A 21,403-nucleotide genomic window follows, 5' to 3' on the forward strand; every position below is an offset into this window, starting at 1 on the left:
AGAAGAGTTTCAGAATTATCTGCTCTGCAGTGTTCTCCTCCTTATCTGGTGTTCCATGCAGATAAGGTGGTTTTACGTACTAAACCTGGTTTTCTTCCAAAAGTTGTTTCTAACAAAAACATTAACCAGGAGATTATCGTACCTTCTCTGTGTCCGAAACCAGTTTCAAAGAAGGAACGTTTGTTGCACAATTTGGATGTTGTTCGCGCTCTAAAATTCTATTTAGATGCTACAAAGGATTTTAGACAAACATCTTCCTTGTTTGTTGTTTATTCCGGTAAAAGGAGAGGTCAAAAAGCAACTTCTACCTCTCTCTCTTTTTGGATTAAAAGCATCATCAGATTGGCTTACGAGACTGCCGGACGGCAGCCTCCCGAAAGAATCACAGCTCATTCCACTAGGGCTGTGGCTTCCACATGGGCCTTCAAGAACGAGGCTTCTGTTGATCAGATATGTAGGGCAGCGACTTGGTCTTCACTGCACACTTTTACCAAATTTTACAAGTTTGATACTTTTGCTTCTTCTGAGGCTATTTTTGGGAGAAAGGTTTTGCAAGCCGTGGTGCCTTCCATTTAGGTGACCTGATTTGCTCCCTCCCTTCATCCGTGTCCTAAAGCTTTGGTATTGGTTCCCACAAGTAAGGATGACGCCGTGGACCGGACACACCTATGTTGGAGAAAACAGAATTTATGTTTACCTGATAAATTACTTTCTCCAACGGTGTGTCCGGTCCACGGCCCGCCCTGGTTTTTTTAATCAGGTCTGATAATTTATTTTCTTTAACTACAGTCACCACGGTACCATATGGTTTCTCCTATGCAAATATTCCTCCTTAACGTCGGTCGAATGACTGGGGTAGGCGGAGCCTAGGAGGGATCATGTGACCAGCTTTGCTGGGCTCTTTGCCATTTCCTGTTGGGGAAGAGAATATCCCACAAGTAAGGATGACGCCGTGGACCGGACACACCGTTGGAGAAAGTAATTTATCAGGTAAACATAAATTCTGTTTTCTCCTCCTTGGAGTTTGAATTTGGTTCTGGGGGCTCTTCAAGCTCCTCCGTTTGAACCTATGCATTCACTGGACATTAAACTACTTTCTTGGAAAGTTTTGTTTCTTTTGGCCATCTCTTCTGCTAGAAGAGTTTCTGAATTATCTGCTCTTTCTTGTGAGTCTCCTTTTCTGATTTTTCATCAGGATAAGGCGGTGTTGCGAACTTCTTTTAAATTTTTACCTAAGATTGTGAATTCTAACAACATTAGTAGAGAAATTGTGCTTCCTTCATTGTGTCCTAATCCTAAGAATTCTAAGGAGAGATCTTTGCATTCTTTGGATGTAGTTAGAGCTTTGAAATATTATGTTGAAGCTACTAAGAATTTCCGAAAGACTTCTAGTCTATTTGTTATCTTTTCCGGTTCTAGGAAAGGTCAGAAGGCCTCTGCCATTTCTTTGGCATCTTGGTTGAAATCTTTAATTCATCATGCTTATGTTGAGTCGGGTACAACTCCGCCTCAAAGGATTACAGCTCATTCTACTAGGTCAGTTTCTACTTCCTGGGCGTTTAGGAATGAAGCTTCGGTTGATCAGATTTGCAAAGCAGCAACTTGGTCTTCTTTGCATACTTTTACTAAATTCTACCATTTTGATGTATTTTCTTCTTCTGAAGCAGTTTTTGGTAGAAAAGTACTTCAGGCAGCTGTTTCAGTTTGATTCTTCTGCTTATAATTTCAGTTTTTTTCATTATAAGATTTAAACTTTATTTTGGGTGTGGATTATTTTCAGCGGAATTGGCTGTCTTTATTTTATCCCTCCCTCTCTAGTGACTCTTGTGTGGAAGATCCACATCTTGGGTATTCATTATCCCATACGTCACTAGCTCATGGACCCTTGCTAATTACATGAAAGAAAACATAATTTATGTAAGAACTTACCTGATAAATTCATTTCTTTCATATTAGCAAGAGTCCATGAGGCCCACCCTTTTTTGTGGTGGTTATGATTTTTTTGTATAAAGCACAATTATTCCAATTCCTTATTTTTTATGCTTTCGCTTTTTTGTCTTATCACCCCACTTCTTGGCTATTCGTTAAACTGATTTGTGGGTGTGGTGAGGGGTGTATTTATAGGCATTTTGAGGTTTGGGAAACTTTGCCCCTCCTGGCAGGAATGTATATCCCATACGTCACTAGTTCATGGACTCTTGCTAATATGAAAAATGAATTTATCAGGTAAGTTCTTACATAAATTATGTTTTTTTTGCCTCAGGATAAAAGATCTAAAGGTAAATCTAAAGCTTCAAGCCGGTTTCGTTCCTTTCGACAAAATAAGGAACAGAAACCTAATCCTTCACCCAAGGAATCTGTTTCCAATTGGAAGCCTTCCTCAAATTGGAATAAATCCAAGCCTTTTAAGAGATCAAAGCCATCCCCCAAGTCCACATGAAGGTGTGACCCTTATTCCAGCTCAGCTGGTAGGGGGCAGATTAAGATTTTTCAAGGATGTTTGGACAAATTCAGTCCAAAATCAATGGATTCAGAGTATTGTCACTCAGGGGTACAGAATAGGATTCAGAGTAAGAACGCCTGTGAGAAGATTTTTTCTCTCACACATCCCAGGAAACCCAGTAACGGCTCAGGCTTTCCTGAAGTGTGTTTCAGACCTGGAGTTATCAGGGGTAATCATGCCAGTTCCGTTTCTGGAACAGGGTCAGGGGTTTTATTCAAATCTATTCATTGTTCCAAAGAAAGAGAATTCATTCAGACCAGTTTTGTATCTAAAACATTTTAATTGATATGTAAGAGTACCAACTTTCAAAATGGTGACTATAAGGACTATTCTGCCTTTTGTTCAGCAAGGGCATTATATGTCCACAATAGACTTACATGATGCATATCTTCGTATTCCGATTCATCCAGATCATTATCCGTTCCTGAGATTCTCTTTTCTAGACAAGCATTACCAATTTGTCGCTCTTCCTTTTGGCCTAGCGACAGCTCCAAGAATCATTTCAAAGGTTCTCGGTGCCCTACTCTCTGTAAACAGAGAGCAGGGTATTGCGGTGTTTCCTTATTTGGACAATATCTTGGTACTAGCTCAGTCTTTGCATTCTGCAGAATCTCACACAAATCAACTAGTGTTGTTTCTTCGAAAACATGGTTGGAGGATCAATTTACCAAAAAGTTCTTTGATTCCTCAGACAAGGGTCACCTTTTTAGGTATCCAGATAGATTCAGTGTCCATGACTTTGTCTCTAACAGACAAGAGACGTTTGAAATTGGTTGCAGCCTGTCGGAACCTTCAGTCTCAGTCATTCCTTTCAGTAGCTATGTGCATGGAAGTTTTAGGTCTCATGACTGCAGCATCGGACGCGATCCCCTTGCTCGTTTTCATATGAGACCTCTCCAGCTTTGTATGCTGAACCAATGGTGCAGGGATTATACAAGGATATCACAATTAATATCCTTAAATCCCAATGTTCGACTATACCTGACTTGGTGGTGATATTTGCAATCGTATAGTTCTAGGGGCCTCTCTTGTTCATCCAACCTGGACTGTGATCACAACAGACGCAAGTCTTTCAGGTTGGGGAGCTGTTTGGGGATCTCTGACAGCACAAGGGGTTTGGAAATTTCAAGATGCGAGATTACCAATAAATATTTTTGAACTCCGTGCGATTTTCAGGGCTCTTCAGTTTTGCCCTCTGTTGAAGAGAGAACCGTTCATTTGTTTTCAGACAGACAATATCACAAAGGTGGCATATGTCAATCATCAGGGTGGGACTCACAGTCCACAAGCTATGAAAGAAGTATCTCAGATACTTGTTTGGGCAGAATCCAGTTCCTGTCTAATTTCTGCGGTTCGTATCCCAGGTATAGACAATTGGGAAGCGGATTATCTCAGTCGTCAGACTTTACATGCGGGAGAGTGGTCTCTCCATCCAGATGTGTTTTCTCAAGTTGTTCAGATGTGGGGTCTTCCAGAAATAGATCTGATGGCTTCTCATCTAAACAAGAAACTTCCCATGTATTTGTCCAGGTCCAGGGATCCTCAGGCGGAAGCATTGAATGCGTTGACACTTCCTTGGTGTTATCAACCTGCTTATATTTTCCAGCCTCTAGTTCTTCTTCCAAGAGTGATCTCCAAAATCATCATGGAGCAATTGTTTGTGCTGCTGGTGGCTCCAGCATGGCCTCACAGGTTTTGGTATGCGGATCTTGTTGGGATGTCCAGTTGACAACCTTGGCCACTTCCATTAAGGCCGGACCTTCTATCTCAAGGTCCGTTTTTCCATCAGGATCTCAAATCATTAAATTTGAAGGTATGGAAATTGAGCGCTTAGTGCTTAGTCATAGAGGTTTTTCTGACTCTATGATTATTACTATGTTGCATGCTCGTAAATCTGTTTCTAGAAAGATTTATTATCAAGTTTGGAAGACTTACATTTCATGGTGTTCCTCATAAATTCTTCTGGCATTTTTTTAGAATTCCTAGAATTTTACAGTTTCTTCAAGATGGTTTGGATAAAGGTTTGTCTGCAAGTTCTTTGAAAGGACAAATTTCTGCTCTTTCTGTTTTATTTCACAGAAAGATTGCTAAACTTCCTGATATTCATTGTTTTGTGCATACTTTGGTTCATATCAAGCCTGTCATTAAATCAATCTCTCCTCCTTGGAGTCTTAATTTGGTTTTGAAGGCTTTACAGGCTCCTCCATTTGAGCCTATGCATTCTTTGGACATTAAAATACTTTCTTGGAAAGTGTTGTTTCTTTTGAAGAGTTTCTGAATTATCTGCTCTCTCTTGTGAATCTCCTTTTCTGAATTTTCATCAGTATAAAGCAGTTTTGCGGACTTCTTTTAAATTCTTACCTAAGGTTTTGAATTCTAACAACATTAATAGAGAAATTGTTGTCCCTTCCTTGTGTCCTAATCCTGAGAATTCTTTGGAGAGATCTTTACATTCTTTGGATGTGGTGAGAGCTCTGAAATACTATGTTGAAGCTACTAAAGATTTCAGGAAGACTTCTAGTCTATTTGTTATCTTTTCTGGTTCCAGGAAAGGTCAGGAGGCTTCTGCCGTTTCCTTGGCATCGTGGTTAAAGCTTTTGATTCATCAAGCTTATTTGGAGTCGGGTCAAGCCCCGCCTCAGAATTACAGCTCATTCTACTAGATCAGTTTCCACTTATTGGGCTTTTAAGAATGAAGCTTCAGTTGATCAGATTTGCAAAGCAGCAACTTGGTCTTCTTTGCATACATTTACTAAATTCTACCGTTTTGATGTATTTGCTTCTTCGGAAGCAGTTTTTGGTAGAAAAGTTCTTCAGGCAGCTGTTTCAGTTTGATTCATCTGCTTCTGATTTAAGTTTTTTCATTTATGAGAATAAACTTATATTTAGGGTTGTGGATTAATTTTTTTCAGCGTTAAATGGCTGTTTTTATTTTTTCCCTCCCTCTCTAATGACTCTTGCGTGGAGTTCCACATCTTGGGTATTGCTATCCCATACGTCACTAGCTCATGGACTCTTGCCAGTTACATGAAAGAAAACATAATTTATCTAAGAAATATTCATTTCTTTCATATTGGCAAGAGTCCATGAGGCCCACCCCTTTTTATGGTGGTTATGATTTTTTTGTATAAAGCACAATTATTTCCAAATTCCTTTGTTGATGCTTTTTACTCCTTTCTTTATCACCCCACTACTTGGCTATTCGTTAAACTGAATTGTGGGTGTGGTGGCGGGTGTATTTATAGGCATTTTGAGGTTTGGGAAACTTTGCCCTTCCTGGTAGGATTTTATATCCCATACGTCACTAGCTCATGGACTCTTGCCAATATGAAAGAAATGAATTTATCAGGTAAGTTCTTACATAAATTATGTTTTTGTATTTTATTATATAGGCACTTTTAACTTTTAAAAGTTTAACTATGTGCATGTATGACCCAGGGACAGGTTTTTACTATTCCCCTTGCTTAAATTTGCACCAGATGATTCTCTTGCATACGATGCAATCAGTTGAACAGAAACATAATTTTAAGACAAGTGCACTCTCCTTGACGCATATTTATGCGTCTGATCTATGGCCAAAATTTTGCTTTTTAAAAAAAAACTCATGGCTTTAAGTGCGCATCTTTGTTTTTTATTTTGCGCCATAAATGTGCAAACTGACTATTGCATGCATCTCTGACGCCTCTATATCGTGCACATCATATTGCATCAAACATGCGACTTTTAGCCCGTTCTTTTCCTTATATTTTTGCATTTGTAATTGCGCAGTCTAACATGTACTGTTTTCTAGGCCTCATTGCTTAGTGCTTTTAATGTCCTTGCAACGCTACATAAAAAGGTCATAATTTTGGGTTACTCTGTTTTTCTTCTATCTTCAAGTCCCTGTCGGCGGTCAAATGAGGCTCACAGACCTGAAGCTGCTGTGACTGCTCCACAGCAGAAGACCCTGGAGGGTAAGTCCTTGAGTTGTTCTGACAGATATGTCGGTTAAGTCTACTCTGTCCTTCTACTCGAGAGGAGTTATTTCTAGCTTTCCGGTCCAGGCGGAGCAGGTCCATCTATTCTACATGACAGGAAAGACCTGTTTTGGGATAATATCTTGGATGGGCGCTTGATTCTGGATGATATCGGATCCAGGGGTCCTAGAGGCTGGAGCTAGGCTTCTCATCCTGCCTTTCCGGGCAGTTTTTCTTCTTTTGTCTTTTGACAAAGAGTGGGAAGCTTTTCAAACGACTTTTGGAGTCATTGTCCCGGTACCTATTGCAGTGTGAGAATATTTTCATTCCACTGTTGTTTCATGGTTCAAATAAGGGAGGGGTCTCCCGTCCTATTTGGGTTCTATGGTACTTATGAGAGCTTATTATGTCCCCTATTCTGGGGAAAATATAAGGTTCCCTCTTCCTTTTTGTTCAGGGAACTCTGCAGGATCACTGTCGTGACGTATATCTTTCCTTTTGGATAAAATCCGGTTCTTACGGACCGTCTTTCAGTAAACCTCGTTTCTAATCCTAAGGTTTTTTTTTGTGGATCTGGGGTTTAATTTGGCAGTATCCTGATTCCAGATTTATCTGTGGCTCCCTGGTCTTGACAATTCTGGTTTACTACCATCGTCTGTTAGAAGACCTTTAGGGTTTTTCATCTGTCTTTGATCCTCAAAGATGGGTCTAGACCAGAGTTCTCTGGGTAAACGCCAGGGTGGATCCCTGGATGCTAATTTGGTCTTTTCAGACACAAAGATTTTTCCTTAGATCTTGTGAAGATAGAGTTTACTTCATCCAGTTATGCCCTCCAGACCCCCTTCAGGCCATTGCTGGCTCTGTGGGGATGGATGATGTTTTAGTCCTGGGACCCTTCTTGGGTTTCCTCAACAGGTTTCATCTCAGCCGGGGCCGATTTACCTGGAATACCGGATGTTGTGTTCTGTCCAGATCTTCCTGTCCTGAGGGACATTTCTCTTAGCTCTCCCAGGACATTTTTTTTTTTACTTCAGTCACTAGCCTGTCAGTTGAGAAGAGCGTGTCCTAGGGGGGGCCGTGGATTAAGGAGATTCCCTCCCGATTATTCTTATGGTTCCTCGGGCAAGCATTTTGCTCTGAGGGTTTGGTCTTCTGGGTTCGTCCCAGTTTATGGACTTTAGTCAGCCTTTTTTTTTCTCAAGTGGCTTAGATTTCTTTCTGAGAAGGAGAGATTCTGCTGCGTAGAGTATAGTACCTTAAGTTTGGTGGTGGGCGGAGGCCCACTTCTGCTCGTTGTCAGCAATCCACTTCAGGGTCGGATGTTCTCTCCTATCATTCCATGGATCTGAGGATATGGTCTCTATCCAAAGGTTCTCGGATGTTTGTATCTGAATGGGGATGACGATTGCGAATTTCAGGACGTCCATACCTATCCCAGGTTACCCACTAATGGCTCGGGGTTCAGGGATCCCCAGACAGAGCTATTAGATCCTTAGCGGTGCTTTGGAGGCCCAATTCAACCTTTTTTCTCAAGTGATGGCTCGATCCTACAGGAGCAGGCGTCAGTGAGACTGATTGCTCCATTTGTGTCCGCGAGATCCTATATCGCGGTTTGGGGGCTTCCCTTGTCGCAGGGATCTGCTTGGTCAAGGCCTCTTTGTGTCATCGAATCTTATTCTGAGGCGGACTGCGGGGGGGTCGCTTGGCCTTAGCCGAGAGAGGGTTTTTTCTGAGAGGTTACGATGCTCTCCCTCAGCGCGTAGCTAGTTCCTCGTCATCTATCTTAGGTGTGGAGGACCCCTTTTGTCGGGAAGAGTAAGATTCGTCCTGGCACTCTATTTGTCCTGCCCTTTTTCTCCTCCAGGGTGATCCGGAGAAGGGCCTTTCTAGCTAGTTACTTGTTGGGAAAGTTTCTGGGCCCTGTTTGTTTTTTCTGCTCTAGAGGCTCATTGAGATGCCAAGCGTTCATAGGGCTCTGACTGCGTTCAGACATGTGAGTCAATCTGATGCTCCTGCTTGGAGCTTAAATCTTATTTTTAAGGGGTTGCATCGGGCTACTTTTGTACCTGTGCAGGAGGATGGTCTTTTTCTTTTTCTTCAATGATCTACTCCGTCTGTAGATTGCTTCTACGTGCCATAGTTTTTATGTTGCAACTTTGCAATACGTACTCCTTATGGGGTTTTGCTCTATAATAAGGCTGTTCTACGAGCCTAGTTAGGTTTTCTTCCTTCGGTTGTATCTATTTGTGACTTCAATCGAGAGTTTGTGGTTGTTTACTTTTCATAAGTCCAATTCCTTCTCTAGGAGGAAAGGGTTTTCCCTTTTTTGGGAATCATGCCTAGATGTCTTTTTCAGGCTACATAAGATAAGAAAGTTTTTTCTGTTGAATATTTGTATCTGGGAAGTGCGAAGGTCTGTAGGCATGTCGACTTCCTTATTTTTAGTTGAGGAGTGTCTTCAGCTTGACATCGGAGACAGCAGGACACTAGCCTCCTTAGAGGTTTACGGCTCAGTTCGAGGGCAGTGACGTCATCTTGGGTCTCTGGCATGAGATATCTATGGATCTGATGGTTGGGCGACTGCTTGGTCCTCCTTGCATTCTTTTTTCAATAAGTTTTTCCTTTGCTTCTGTTGAAGCAGCCTTCAGGCTGTGGTGCCCTCAGATGGGGGCCGCCTCTCTTTTTGCCCTCCCATTAGCATTCAGTGTCCTCTGTAGCTTGGTATAATTTCCCACAAGTAATGAAAGCTGTGGACTCTCCCTGTATTAAAAAGGAAAACATAAATTATGCTTACCAGATAATTTCCTTTCCTTCTGTACAGGGAGAGTCCACAGCTCCCACCCGTGTTCTCCAATTGGCGGCCCTAATATGTATATTGTTTCTTTTGGCACCTTTTTCACCCTGATATTTCTCCTACTGTTCCTTGTTCCCTCGGCAGAATGACTGGGGGATGATGGAAGTGGGGGAGGCATTTAAGCCTTTGGCTGGGGTGTCTCTGCCTCCTCCTCGTGGCCAGATTCAGTATTTCCCACAAGTAATGAATGCAGCTGTGAACTCTCCCTGTACAGAAGGAAAGGAAATTATCTGGTAAGCATAATTTATGTTTTTTCCAAATTCGGATGACGGAATCCTATATTTTCCTATATCTTTTATCTAGGTCTCTAGATATCTTTTTCTTACTCATATGGAGGGTTAAGGCGATTGTTATATATGTCTGACATTTTTATAGAAATTCTATGTTGTGTACTCATATTGAGTGGATATCTTAGTGTTTTTAGACACTAATATATTTATTTTATAGGGATTCCATGTTATATTCTCCCTCATATTAATATGATTTATGTCTGTGACATATCCAGAGCCTAACTGCTATGGTTTTTTATGATGGTTTAGTGGTAAACTTCACTGCCTTCAAAGCTGAAGGTTGAGAGTTTTAATCCTGTGGTGGCTACGTTTTCCTCACAGCATTTCATCTAGTTAATGTATTTCATTACTTTTTTATTATCCTTCTTATTTTGATGGATCATCTCTTATGTCTAGGACTTTTCTTTTCCCTTAGACTTATTTATTTGGTTTACTTCTCCCAAGTTTTTTGGTTCGTTTCCAAGGGCTGGATTTGGATGTTTTATGTTTTTATTTCAGGTGACATCTTAATGGTTTGATGATATACATATATATGGATAATGTGATAAGCATTATGTTTGCTTAATGTGTCCTTTTTCTACCATACTTTTATTTGGTTTAGGGATCTTTAACATTTTCATGTTTTTTTACCCCTTCCTTTTTATAGTAGACATATATCTTAATATAGTTATATGCAGTATTCTGCTTATCCTTATATTCTCTTTACGGAGAGTTTTTAGGAATTTAATCTTTTATTTCCCCTATGTGGATTACCTTTAGTTCAATCAGTGGTTTCCATTTTCTACTGATATCAATGTTTCTCTTGGTCCTCTCTCAGGACAGAGTGACCTTTTATCTGTAATCAGTGCTCAGTTTATTTCCTTCCCTGGATGATATCTTGGTACTAGCTCAATTTTTTTATTTAGCAGAATTTCACACCAACCAACTATTGTTATTTCTTCAAAGACATGGTTGGAGGATCAGTTTACCCAAAAGTTCCTTGACTCCTCAGGCAAAGGTCACCTTTTTAGGTTTCCAGATAGATTTAGCGTCCATGACTCTTTCCCTGACAGAAAATAGATGAATATAATTTATTTCAGCTTATTTGAACTTTTATTCTCTCTCATTCCCTGCAGTGGCTCTGTGTATGGATGATCATGATTGCAGCCTCGGACGCAATTCCTTTTACTCGCTTTCATATAAGACCTCTTCAACTTTGTATGCTGCGCCAATGGTGCAAGGATTTTTCTCAGATATCCAAAGAGATATTCTTAGATGCCAACATGCACCTATCTCTGACTTGGTGGCTAAATCACCACTCTATTTTTCAGGGGACTTCCTTTGCTCGTCCTACCTGGTCTGTAATCTCCACAGATGCAAGTCTGGTTGGGGAGCTGTCTGGGGGTCTCTGACAGCACAATGAGTTTGGAATCCTCGGGAGGCGAGGTTACCAATCACTATTTCGGAAATCTGTGCTCTCTTCAGGGCCCTTCAGTCTTGGCCTCTAATGAAAAGGGCGTCTTATCTCCGTTTTCAGACAGACAATATTATGGCATAGCTTATGTCAATCATCAAGGGGGGGGGGGGGGACTTGAAGTTCCCTAGCCATGATAGAAGTATCTTGAATCCTTTCTTGGGCAGATACCAATTTCTGCCTCATTACTGCAATTCACATCCCAGGTGTGGACAACTGGGAGGCAGATTACCTCAGTAGTCAGTCTCTACATCCGGGAGAGTGGTCTCTCCACCAAGATGTCGTTTATCTGATTGTAAAACACTTGGGCCTACAAGAAATAGATCTGATAGCCTCTCGTTTGAGCAACAAACTTCCCAATTACCTTGTGTGGTCCAGGGACCCTAAGGCAGAGGTGTTGGATGCTCTAGCAGTCCCCTGGTCATTCCAGCCTGCTTATATAGTTCCCCCTATGGTCCTGCTTCCCAGAATGATTTCCAAAATAAAAATGAGTCATTTGTAATCCTGATAGCCCACACGTTGCCTCACAGGATTTGGTATGCAGAACTGGTCCGAATATCCAGTTGCCCGCCTTGGCCTCTTCCTCTAAGACCAGACCTTCTGTCGTTTTAAAAACTTAAATTTTGTGGTGTACTACCCATGATTATTCCTTGCATTCTTTTATAATTCCTAGGTTTCTTTAAATTCTACAGAATGGTTTAGATAAAGATTTATCTGACAGTTCACTAAAAGGCAAAATCTCTGCCCTTTCTGTATTGTTTTTAATAGGAAGATTGTTCTGATGTTGATTGTTTTGTTCAGTCTTTAATCCAGATTAAACCTGTTATTAGGCCTATTTATCCTCCTTGGGGTCTTAACCTAGTATTAACCCGCTAGAAGAGTTTCTGAATTGTCTGCTCTCTCATGAGTCTACTTATCTGATTTTCCATCAGGATAAAGCTGTTTTGCGGACTACTTTAGAATTTTTTACCTAAAGTTGTTAACTCTCACATGATTAATAGGGAACTTATCATTCCCTCCTTGTGTCCTAATCCAACAAATGCTACTGAAAATTATTGCATTTTTTGAAGGTTGTTAGAGCATTAAAATATTATGTTGATGCTACCAAGGATTTCAGACAGACATCTAGTCTGTGTGTTCTTTTTTCTAGTCCTAAGAAAGGCATATTTCTTTAGCCTCTTGGTTAAAACTTGTGATTAACAAACTTATTTGGAGGCGGTTTAGCCTCCGCCTCTGAGAATTACAGCTCATTTTACTAGATTGGTTGCCAGATCTTGTGATTTCAAGAATGAGGCTTCAGTTGATCAAATTTGCAAAGCGGACTCTTGGTCTTCTCTGCATACCTTTATTTAATTTTACCATTTTGATGTTTTTGCCTCTTCCTTCAGGCAGTTGTCCCAGTCACAAACATAAATCATATCAATATGAGGGAGAATATAACATGGAATCCCTATAAAAGAAATATATTAGAGTCCTAACTCAGGTAATTCTAAGTAGAAATGTTTACACAATTTAGATATGGTCAGAGCTTTAAATTTCTATTTACAAGCTACAAAAGACTTTCGAGATTTTACGAGTCTATTTGTTTTATCTCAGATCTAGCCAGGATCAAAAGTTACAGCTGTTTCCCTATCTTCTTGACTTTAGATCTTATTGCTTAAAGCTTTTTTGGAGGTAGCTATAATTTCCCTTAAAAGCATAACAAGTCATTCAAGCGGTTTCCTCATCCTGTGCATTTAAAAATGAAGCTTCTGTGAAACAAATTTACAAAGCATCTGCTTAGTTTTCCTTACACATGTTTATTAATTTTTACCTTTTGACTTTTTTGCCTCTTAGGAGGCAGTTTTTGATAGGATAACCCTATAGACTGCAGTGTCTGGTAAAAAGGTGCCTGCCTTAATTTTTTCCCACCCATTTTCCTGTGGACTCCACAGCTTAGGGTATTGGATCCCAGGTGTAATGGCTCATGGACTCTCACCACCTTATGAAAGAAAACAATGCATGCTTTCCTGATAAATTAATTTCTTTCATGGTAGTGAGAGTCCACGACACCCACCCACATTTATACTTTCTTTTGGCAGCACTTCAAATTTGCACCTTTGTTTACCCTGCTTTGTCCTGCCTTTCTGTTCTTTTCTCATCTTCTTGGCTGTATGTTAGACTGAGGTGATCAGTGAGGTTAGAGAGGTCAAAAGCTCTGTGTGTTAGGTATCTCTGCCTCCTCCCTAGTGGCCAGGGGTTGAATCCTATGTGTAATGGGTCATTACCTCTCACCACCATGAGAGAAATTAATTTATCAGGTAAGCATACATTTTTCTTCACATTAGAAAGTGTGTTCAATCTTAAACTCTGCACTGCAATACCCTATAACTATATATTGATAATTTGTTTTATTTGTTTAGCTCATCTTGTGGATAACTGCATTGAAGAAATTAAGCATATATATGCACAGCTGAACCTTGATTCCCTGAGGCCTGTAAAACAAGAAAAAAAGAAAAAGGTATCAATTATTCAGCCTATGCTGCCTCAACAGAAAAGCGTTGAGTCCAGACATCTTTTGTGTGTGTGCTGTGTTACAAAGCTGCTTGGAAAGATAAAAATCTATGCTTTGGTCAAGTGTTTGAAGAATTTTTTTCCTCTTAAATGTTGTTATAAAGTTGCCAAATTCTGTTATAGGGTTTTGTGATATACTTCATAAGATAGATGTACCTATTACATGCCTATCTAGAAATATGGATTCTTTCATACAGGTGGTGAGAGTTCACAATCCTTTACTTTTGGGAATTACTGTTCTCAACCACTAGGAGGATGCAAAGGTTCCCAATCCCCAAGAGACCTATAAAACTTCTCCCACCTCACACATACCTCAGTCTTTACATTGCCTATTCTGGAGGTGGTTGAAGAATGAAGATGTGCATTTGATTGTCAGAGGAATGTATATGGGCATGGTTTATGATTCTTTTTTTGTTCATAAGTGAAAGAGTCCACAGCTGCATTCATTACTTTTGGGAAATAAGAACCTGTCCACCAAGAGGAGGCAAAGACACCCCAGAAAAGGCTTAAATACTCCCACTTCCCTCATCTCCCATTCATTCTTTGCCTTTCGTCCCAGGAGGTTGGCAGAGAAGTGTCAGAAGTTTGTTTTCGTCTCTTATGGAGGGTAGTACTCTTCGACATGGGACGGGAGTTTTAAGTAATCCTGTCAGTCTCTCAGTGAAGGCGTGGATGAAAGTTAGAGTCCGGAGTTGCAGGAAGAGTCTTTCTACGAAACCATCCCAACTCATTTTAACAACTCCACAAGCAATCAGCATTGTCAAACTATGCTTCGCTGCCTGCTTTCTTCTCTCAAGTGCATGATGGGGGCGAGGCTACTATCCGTCACACTTGAAGGGCCATGTTCCTGTTCCATGGCGTAAATTTCGGTAAGATCGTTTCATTTTACTTCTTCATGATTGTATTGTAACTCATTGGTTCCTGCGAACTTACATAAAAAATAGGGGGATTATTGAACAGGGGGGTTTTAATCATGTTTATGTGATTCAATCTGCTTATGTGTAGTGTGAACTGGGCTCGTGGCTTTTGGAACATGACAGCCTTTTGAAGTGACACGACCTTACGGTTGGGCATGCTTTTTTTGGACTGTACGGTACACCTTGTGAGTGGGCGTGTTTACGTTCTGGTCTCCTATTTCCGCATTTCTGACTGTGTGGCGATAGAGAATTATTGTCCGCTGGTGTCTGGTTCATAGGAGGTGGTGAGTGCCCCTGCCATTGTGGGTGTCAGGTGCCGTTTTATATTTAGTCCATTTTTTGGTTTCCTTTACCCAGTTATGGAGGATGCTGATGTTGAGATTGTTCAACTTTCTAATTCAGATTTTTCGTCCTGTGACGAATGCGAATTAGCCCCATTGACTCAGGTCAGTCAGTTATGTTCTTTAGGCCGTTCTAGAGCGCCTTCTTCCTTGGGCTTGGGGATTCAAGGGACTGCTGAGCCGTCCGCCTCGGGGGCCCTGTCCTCCAGGAGGCGAGTTCCCTACTGCTCCCTACTACTACACATGCGGGAGGGAGGGTGGTTTGTTTTCCCCCCCCCCCCCCCCGGAGGTTGTGGCATCGTGAGCGCAATGCTTCCAAGCAATGTCAACTTGTAATACTAGCACATATTAGCGTGCACTGGTATTACTCAGTGGAGCGCAAATATAACTTTTACGAAAATTATATTTAGTGCTCCACTTGTTATCTGGTCCTTGTTTTGCTATGTTTTGGGCACTTTTTATAGTTATTTATATATTTCTTTCATGTAATTAGCAAGAGTCCATGAGCTAGTGACGTATGGGATATACATTCCTACCAGGAGGGGCAAAGTTTCCCAAACCTCAAAATGCCTATAAATACACCCCTCACCACACCCACAATTCAGTTTTACAAACTTTGCCTCCGATGGAGGTGGTGAAGTAAGTTTGTGCTAGATTCTACGTTGATATGCGCTCCGCAGCAAGTTGGAGCCCGGTTTTCCTCTCAGCGTGCAGTGAATGTCAGAGGGATGTGAGGAGAGTATTGCCTATTTGAATGCAGTGATCTCCTTCTAAGGGGTCTATTTCATAGGTTCTCTGTTATCGGTCGTAGAGATTCATCTCTTACCTCCCTTTTCAGCTCGACGATATACTCTTATATATACCATTACCTCTACTGATTCTCGTTTCAGTACTGGTTTGGCTATCTACTATATGTAGATGAGTGTCCTGGGGTAAGTAAGTCTTATTTTCTGTGACACTCCTAGCTATGGTTGGGCACTTTGTTTATAAAGTTCTAAATATATGTATTCAAACATTTATTTGCCTTGACTCAGAATGTTCAACTTTCCTTATTTTCAGACAGTCAGTTTCATATTTGGGATAATGCATTTTAATTTAACATTTTTTCTTACCTTAAAATTTGACTTTTTCCCTGTGGGCTGTTAGGCTCGCGGGGGCTGAAAATGCTTCATTTTATTGCGTCATTCTTGGTGCGGACTTTTTTGGCGCAAAAATTCTATTTCCGTTTCCGGCGTCATACGTGTCGCCGGAAGTTGCGTCATTTTTTGACGTTATTTTGCGCCAAAGATGTCGGCGTTCCGGATGTGGCGTCATTTTTGGCGGCAAAAAGCATTTAGGCGCCAAATAATGTGGGCGTCTTATTTGGCGCGAAAAAATATGGGCGTCACTTTTGTCTCCACATTATTTAAGTCTCATTTTTTATTGCTTCTGGTTGCTAGAAGCTTGTTCTTTGGCATTTTTTCCCATTCCTGAAACTGTCATTTAAGGAATTTGATCAATTTTGCTTTATATATATATATGTTGTTTTTTCTCTTACATATTGCAAGATGTCTCACGTTGCATCTGAGTCAGAAGATACTACAGGAAAATCGCTGTCAAGTGCTGAATCTACCAAAGCTAAGTGTATCTGCTGTAAACTTTTGGTAGCTATTCCTCCAGCTGTTGTTTGTATTGATTGTCATGACAAACTTGTTAAAGCAGATAATATTTCCTTTAGTAAAGTACCATTGCCTGTTGCAGTTCCTTCAACATCTAAGGTGCAGAATGTTCCTGATAATATAAGAGATTTTGTTTCTGAATCCATAAAGAAGGCCATGTCTGTTATTTCTCCTTCTAGTAAACGTAAAAAATCTTTTAAAACTTCTCTCCCTACAGATGAATTTTTAAATGAACATCATCATTCTGATTCTGATGACTCTTCTGGTTCAGAGGATTCTGTCTCAGAGGTTGATGCTGATAAATCTTCATATTTATTTAAAATGGAATTTATTCGTTCTTTACTTAAAGAAGTCCTAATTGCTTTAGAAATAGAGGATTCTGGTCCTCTTGATACTAAATCTAAACGTTTAAATAAGGTTTTTAAAACTCCTGTAGTTATTCCAGAAGTTTTTCCTGTCCCTGATGCTATTTCTGCAGTAATTTCCAAAGAATGGGATAATTTGGGTAATTCATTTACTCCTTCTAAACGTTTTAAGCAATTATATCCTGTGCCGTCTGACAGATTAGAATTTTGGGACAAGATCCCTAAAGTTGATGGGGCTATTTCTACCCTTGCTAAACGTACTACTATTCCTACGTCAGATGGTACTTCGTTTAAGGATCCTCTAGATAGGAAAATTGAGTCCTTTCTAAGAAAAGCTTATCTGTGTTCAGGTAATCTTCTTAGACCTGCTATATCTTTGGCTGATGTTGCTGCAGCTTCAACTTTTTGGTTGGAAACTTTAGCACAACAAGTAACACATCGTGATTCTCATGATATTATTATTCTTCTTCAACATGCTAATAATTTTATCTGTGATGCCATTTTTGATATTATCATACTTGATGTCAGGTTTATGTCTCTAGCTATTTTAGCTAGAAGAGCTTTATGGCTTAAAACTTGGAATGCTGATATGGCTTCTAAATCAACTTTACTTTCCATTTCTTTCCAGGGTAACAAATTATTTGGTTCTCAGTTGGATTCCATTATTTCAACTGTTACTGGTGGGAAAGGAACTTTTTTACCACAGGATAAAAAATCTAAAGGTAAAAACAGGGCTAATAATCGTTTTCGTTCCTTTCGTTTCAACAAAGAACAAAAGCCTGATCCTTCATCCTCAGGAGCAGTTTCAGTTTGGAGACCATCTCCAGTCTGGAATAAATCCAAGCCAGCTAGAAAGGCAAAGCCTGCTTCTAAGTCCACATGAAGGTGCGGCCCTCATTCCAGCTCAGCTGGTAGGGGGGCAGGTTACGTTTTTTCAAGGAAATTTGGATCAATTCTGTTCACAATCTTTGGATTCAGAGCATTGTTTCAGAAGGGTACAGAATTTGTTTCAAGTTGAGACCTCCTGCAAAGAGATTTTTTCTTTCCCGTGTCCCAGTAAATCCAGTAAAAGCTCAAGCATTTCTGAAATGTGTTTCAGATCTAGAGTTGACTGGAGTAATTATGCCAGTTCCAGTTCCGGAACAGGGGATGGGGTTTTATTCAAATCTCTTCATTGTACCAAAGAAGGAGAATTCTTTCAGACCAGTTCTGGATCTAAAAATATTGAATCGTTATGTAAGGATACCAACGTTCAAGATGGTAACTGTAAGGACTATCTTACCTTTTGTTCAGCAAGGGAATTATATGTCCACAATAGATTTACAGGATGCATATCTGCATATTCCGATTCATACAGATCATTATCAGTTCCTGAGATTCTCGTTTCTGGACAAGCATTACCAGTTTGTGGCTCTGCCGTTTGGCCTAGCTACAGCTCCAAGAATTTTTACAAAGGTTCTCGGTGCCCTGCTGTCTGTAATCAGAGAACAGGGTATTGTGGTATTTCCTTATTTGGACGATATCTTGGTACTTGCTCAGTCTTTACATTTAGCAGAATCTCATACGAATCGACTTGTGTTGTTTCTTCAAGATCATGGTTGGAGGATCAATTTACCAAAAAGTTCTTTGATTCCTCAGACAAGGGTAACCTTTCTGGGTTTCCAGATGGATTCAGTGTCCATGACTCTGTCTTTAACAGACAAGAGACGTCTAAAGTTGATTACAGCTTGTCGAAACCTTCAGTCACAATCATTCCCTTCGGTAGCCTTATGCATGGAAATTCTAGGTCTTATGACTGCTGCATCGGACGCGATCCCCTTTGCTCGTTTTCACATGCGACCTCTTCAGCTCTGTATGCTGAAGCAATGGTGCAAGGATTACACGAAGATATCTCAATTAATATCTTTAAAACCGATTGTTCGACACTCTCTAACATGGTGGACAGATCACCATTGTTTAATTCAGGGGGCTTCTTTTGTGCTTCCGACCTGGACTGTAATTTCAACAGATGCAAGTCTCACAGGTTGGGGAGCTGTGTGGGGATCTCTGACGGCACAAGGAGTTTGGGAATCTCAGGAGGTGAGATTACCGATCAATATTTTGGAACTCCGTGCAATTTTCAGAGCTCTTCAGTTTTGGCCTCTTCTGAAGAGAGAATCGTTCATTTGTTTTCAGACAGACAATGTCACAACTGTGGCATACATCAATCATCAAGGAGGGACTCACAGTCCTCTGGCTATGAAAGAAGTATCTCGAATTTTGGTTTGGGCGGAATCCAGCTCCTGTCTAATCTCTGCGGTTCATATCCCAGGTGTAGACAATTGGGAAGCGGATTATCTCAGTCGCCAAACGTTGCATCCGGGCGAATGGTCTCTTCACCCAGATGTATTTCTTCAGATTGTTCAAATGTGGGAACTTCCAGAAATAGATCTGATGGCGTCCCATCTAAACAAGAAACTTCCCAGGTATCTGTCCAGATCCCGGGATCCTCAGGCGGAGGCAGTGGATGCATTATCACTTCCTTGGAAGTATCATCCTGCCTATATCTTTCCGCCTCTAGTTCTTCTTCCAAGAGTAATCTCCAAGATTCTGAAGGAATGCTCGTTTGTTCTGCTGGTAGCTCCGGCATGGCCTCACAGGTTTTGGTATGCGGATCTTGTCCGGATGGCCTCTTGCCAACCGTGGACTCTTCCGTTAAGACCAGACCTTCTGTCACAAGGTCCTTTTTTCCATCAGGATCTGAAATCCTTAAATTTAAAGGTATGGAGATTGAACGCTTGATTCTTGGTCAAAGAGGTTTCTCTGACTCTGTGATTAATACTATGTTACAGGCTCGTAAATCTGTATCTCGAGAGATATATTATAGAGTCTGGAAGACTTATATTTCTTGGTGTCTTTCTCATCATTTTTCCTGGCATTCTTTTAGAATACCGAGAATTTTACAGTTCCTTCAGGATGGTTTAGATAAGGGTTTGTCCGCAAGTTCTTTGAAAGGACAAATCTCTGCTCTTTCTGTTCTTTTTCACAGAAAGATTGCTATTCTTCCTGATATTCATTGTTTTGTACAAGCTTTGGTTCGTATAAAACCTGTCATTAAGTCAATTTCTCCTCCTTGGAGTTTGAATTTGGTTCTGGGAGCTCTTCAAGCTCATCCGTTTGAACCTATGCATTCATTGGACATTAAATTACTTTCTTGGAAAGTTTTGTTCCTTTTGGCCATCTCTTCTGCCAGAAGAGTTTCTGAATTATCTGCTCTTTCTTGTGAGTCTCCTTTTCTGATTTTTCATCAGGATAAGGCGGTGTTGCGAACTTCTTTTGAATTTTTACCTAAAGTTGTGAATTCCAACAACATTAGTAGAGAAATTGTGGTTCCTTCATTATGTCCTAATCCTAAGAATTCTAAGGAGAAATCGTTGCATTCTTTGGATGTTGTTAGAGCTTTGAAATATTATGTTGAAGCTACGAAATCTTTTCGTAAGACTTCTAGTCTATTTGTTATCTTTTCCGGTTCTAGAAAAGGACAGAAAGCTTCTGCCATTTCTTTGGCATCTTGGTTGAAATCTTTAATTCATCTTGCCTATGTTGAGTCGGGTAAAACTCCGCCTCAGAGAATTACAGCTCATTCTACTAGGTCAGTTTCTACTTCCTGGGCGTTTAGGAATGAAGCTTCGGTTGACCAGATCTGCAAAGCAGCAACTTGGTCCTCTTTGCATACTTTTACTAAATTCTACCATTTTGATGTATTTTCTTCTTCTGAAGCAGTTTTTGGTAGAAAAGTACTTCAGGCAGCGGTTTCAGTTTGAATCTTCTGCTTATGTTTTTCGTTAAACTTTATTTTGGGTGTGGATTATTTTCAGCAGGAATTGGCTGTCTTTATTTTATCCCTCCCTCTCTAGTGACTCTTGTGTGGAAAGATCCACTTCTTGGGTAGTCATTATCCCATACGTCACTAGCTCATGGACTCTTGCTAATTACATGAAAGAAAACATAATTTATGTAAGAACTTACCTGATAAATTCATTTCTTTCATATTAGCAAGAGTCCATGAGGCCCGCCCTTTTTTTGTGGTGGTTATGATTTTGTATAAAGCACAATTATTCCAATTCCTTATTTTATATGCTTTCGCACTTTTTTATCACCCCACTTCTTGGCTATTCGTTAAACTGAATTGTGGGTGTGGTGAGGGGTGTATTTATAGGCATTTTGAGGTTTGGGAAACTTTGCCCCTCCTGGTAGGAATGTATATCCCATACGTCACTAGCTCATGGACTCTTGCTAATATGAAAGAAATGAATTTATCAGGTAAGTTCTTACATAAATTATGTTTTTATAATATATATGGCCCTGGGACTGTTCTTTTTCACTATTCCCTTGCTGTTTGTGTTTTTTCTGTCCTTGGATTTAATGTTAATTTATCCTGCTTTGTTTTGCAGTGCACATTGTACCTGTGATTTGTTTTTAAGCTACTTAGAAAGGTGTAAGTGGTTCCCATTCCTCAAAAGCTTTTTTTAAG

General features: G+C 40.3%; 1 protein-coding gene across 1 annotated transcript in view; it reads left to right on the top strand.

The window, feature by feature from the left end:
• RTTN (rotatin) overlaps window positions 1-21,403 on the top strand; it is a 1,186,344-nt gene that overhangs the window by 1,011,540 nt on the left and 153,401 nt on the right. The window contains exon 43 of the mRNA XM_053714873.1: window positions 13,459-13,556. Within this exon, the coding sequence (XP_053570848.1) occupies window positions 13,459-13,556 (98 nt within the window). The remainder of the gene's footprint in view (window positions 1-13,458; window positions 13,557-21,403) is intronic.

This window comes from Bombina bombina, chromosome 5 (assembly GCF_027579735.1).
Source record: "Bombina bombina isolate aBomBom1 chromosome 5, aBomBom1.pri, whole genome shotgun sequence".
Classification (NCBI taxonomy): Eukaryota; Metazoa; Chordata; class Amphibia; order Anura; family Bombinatoridae; genus Bombina; species Bombina bombina.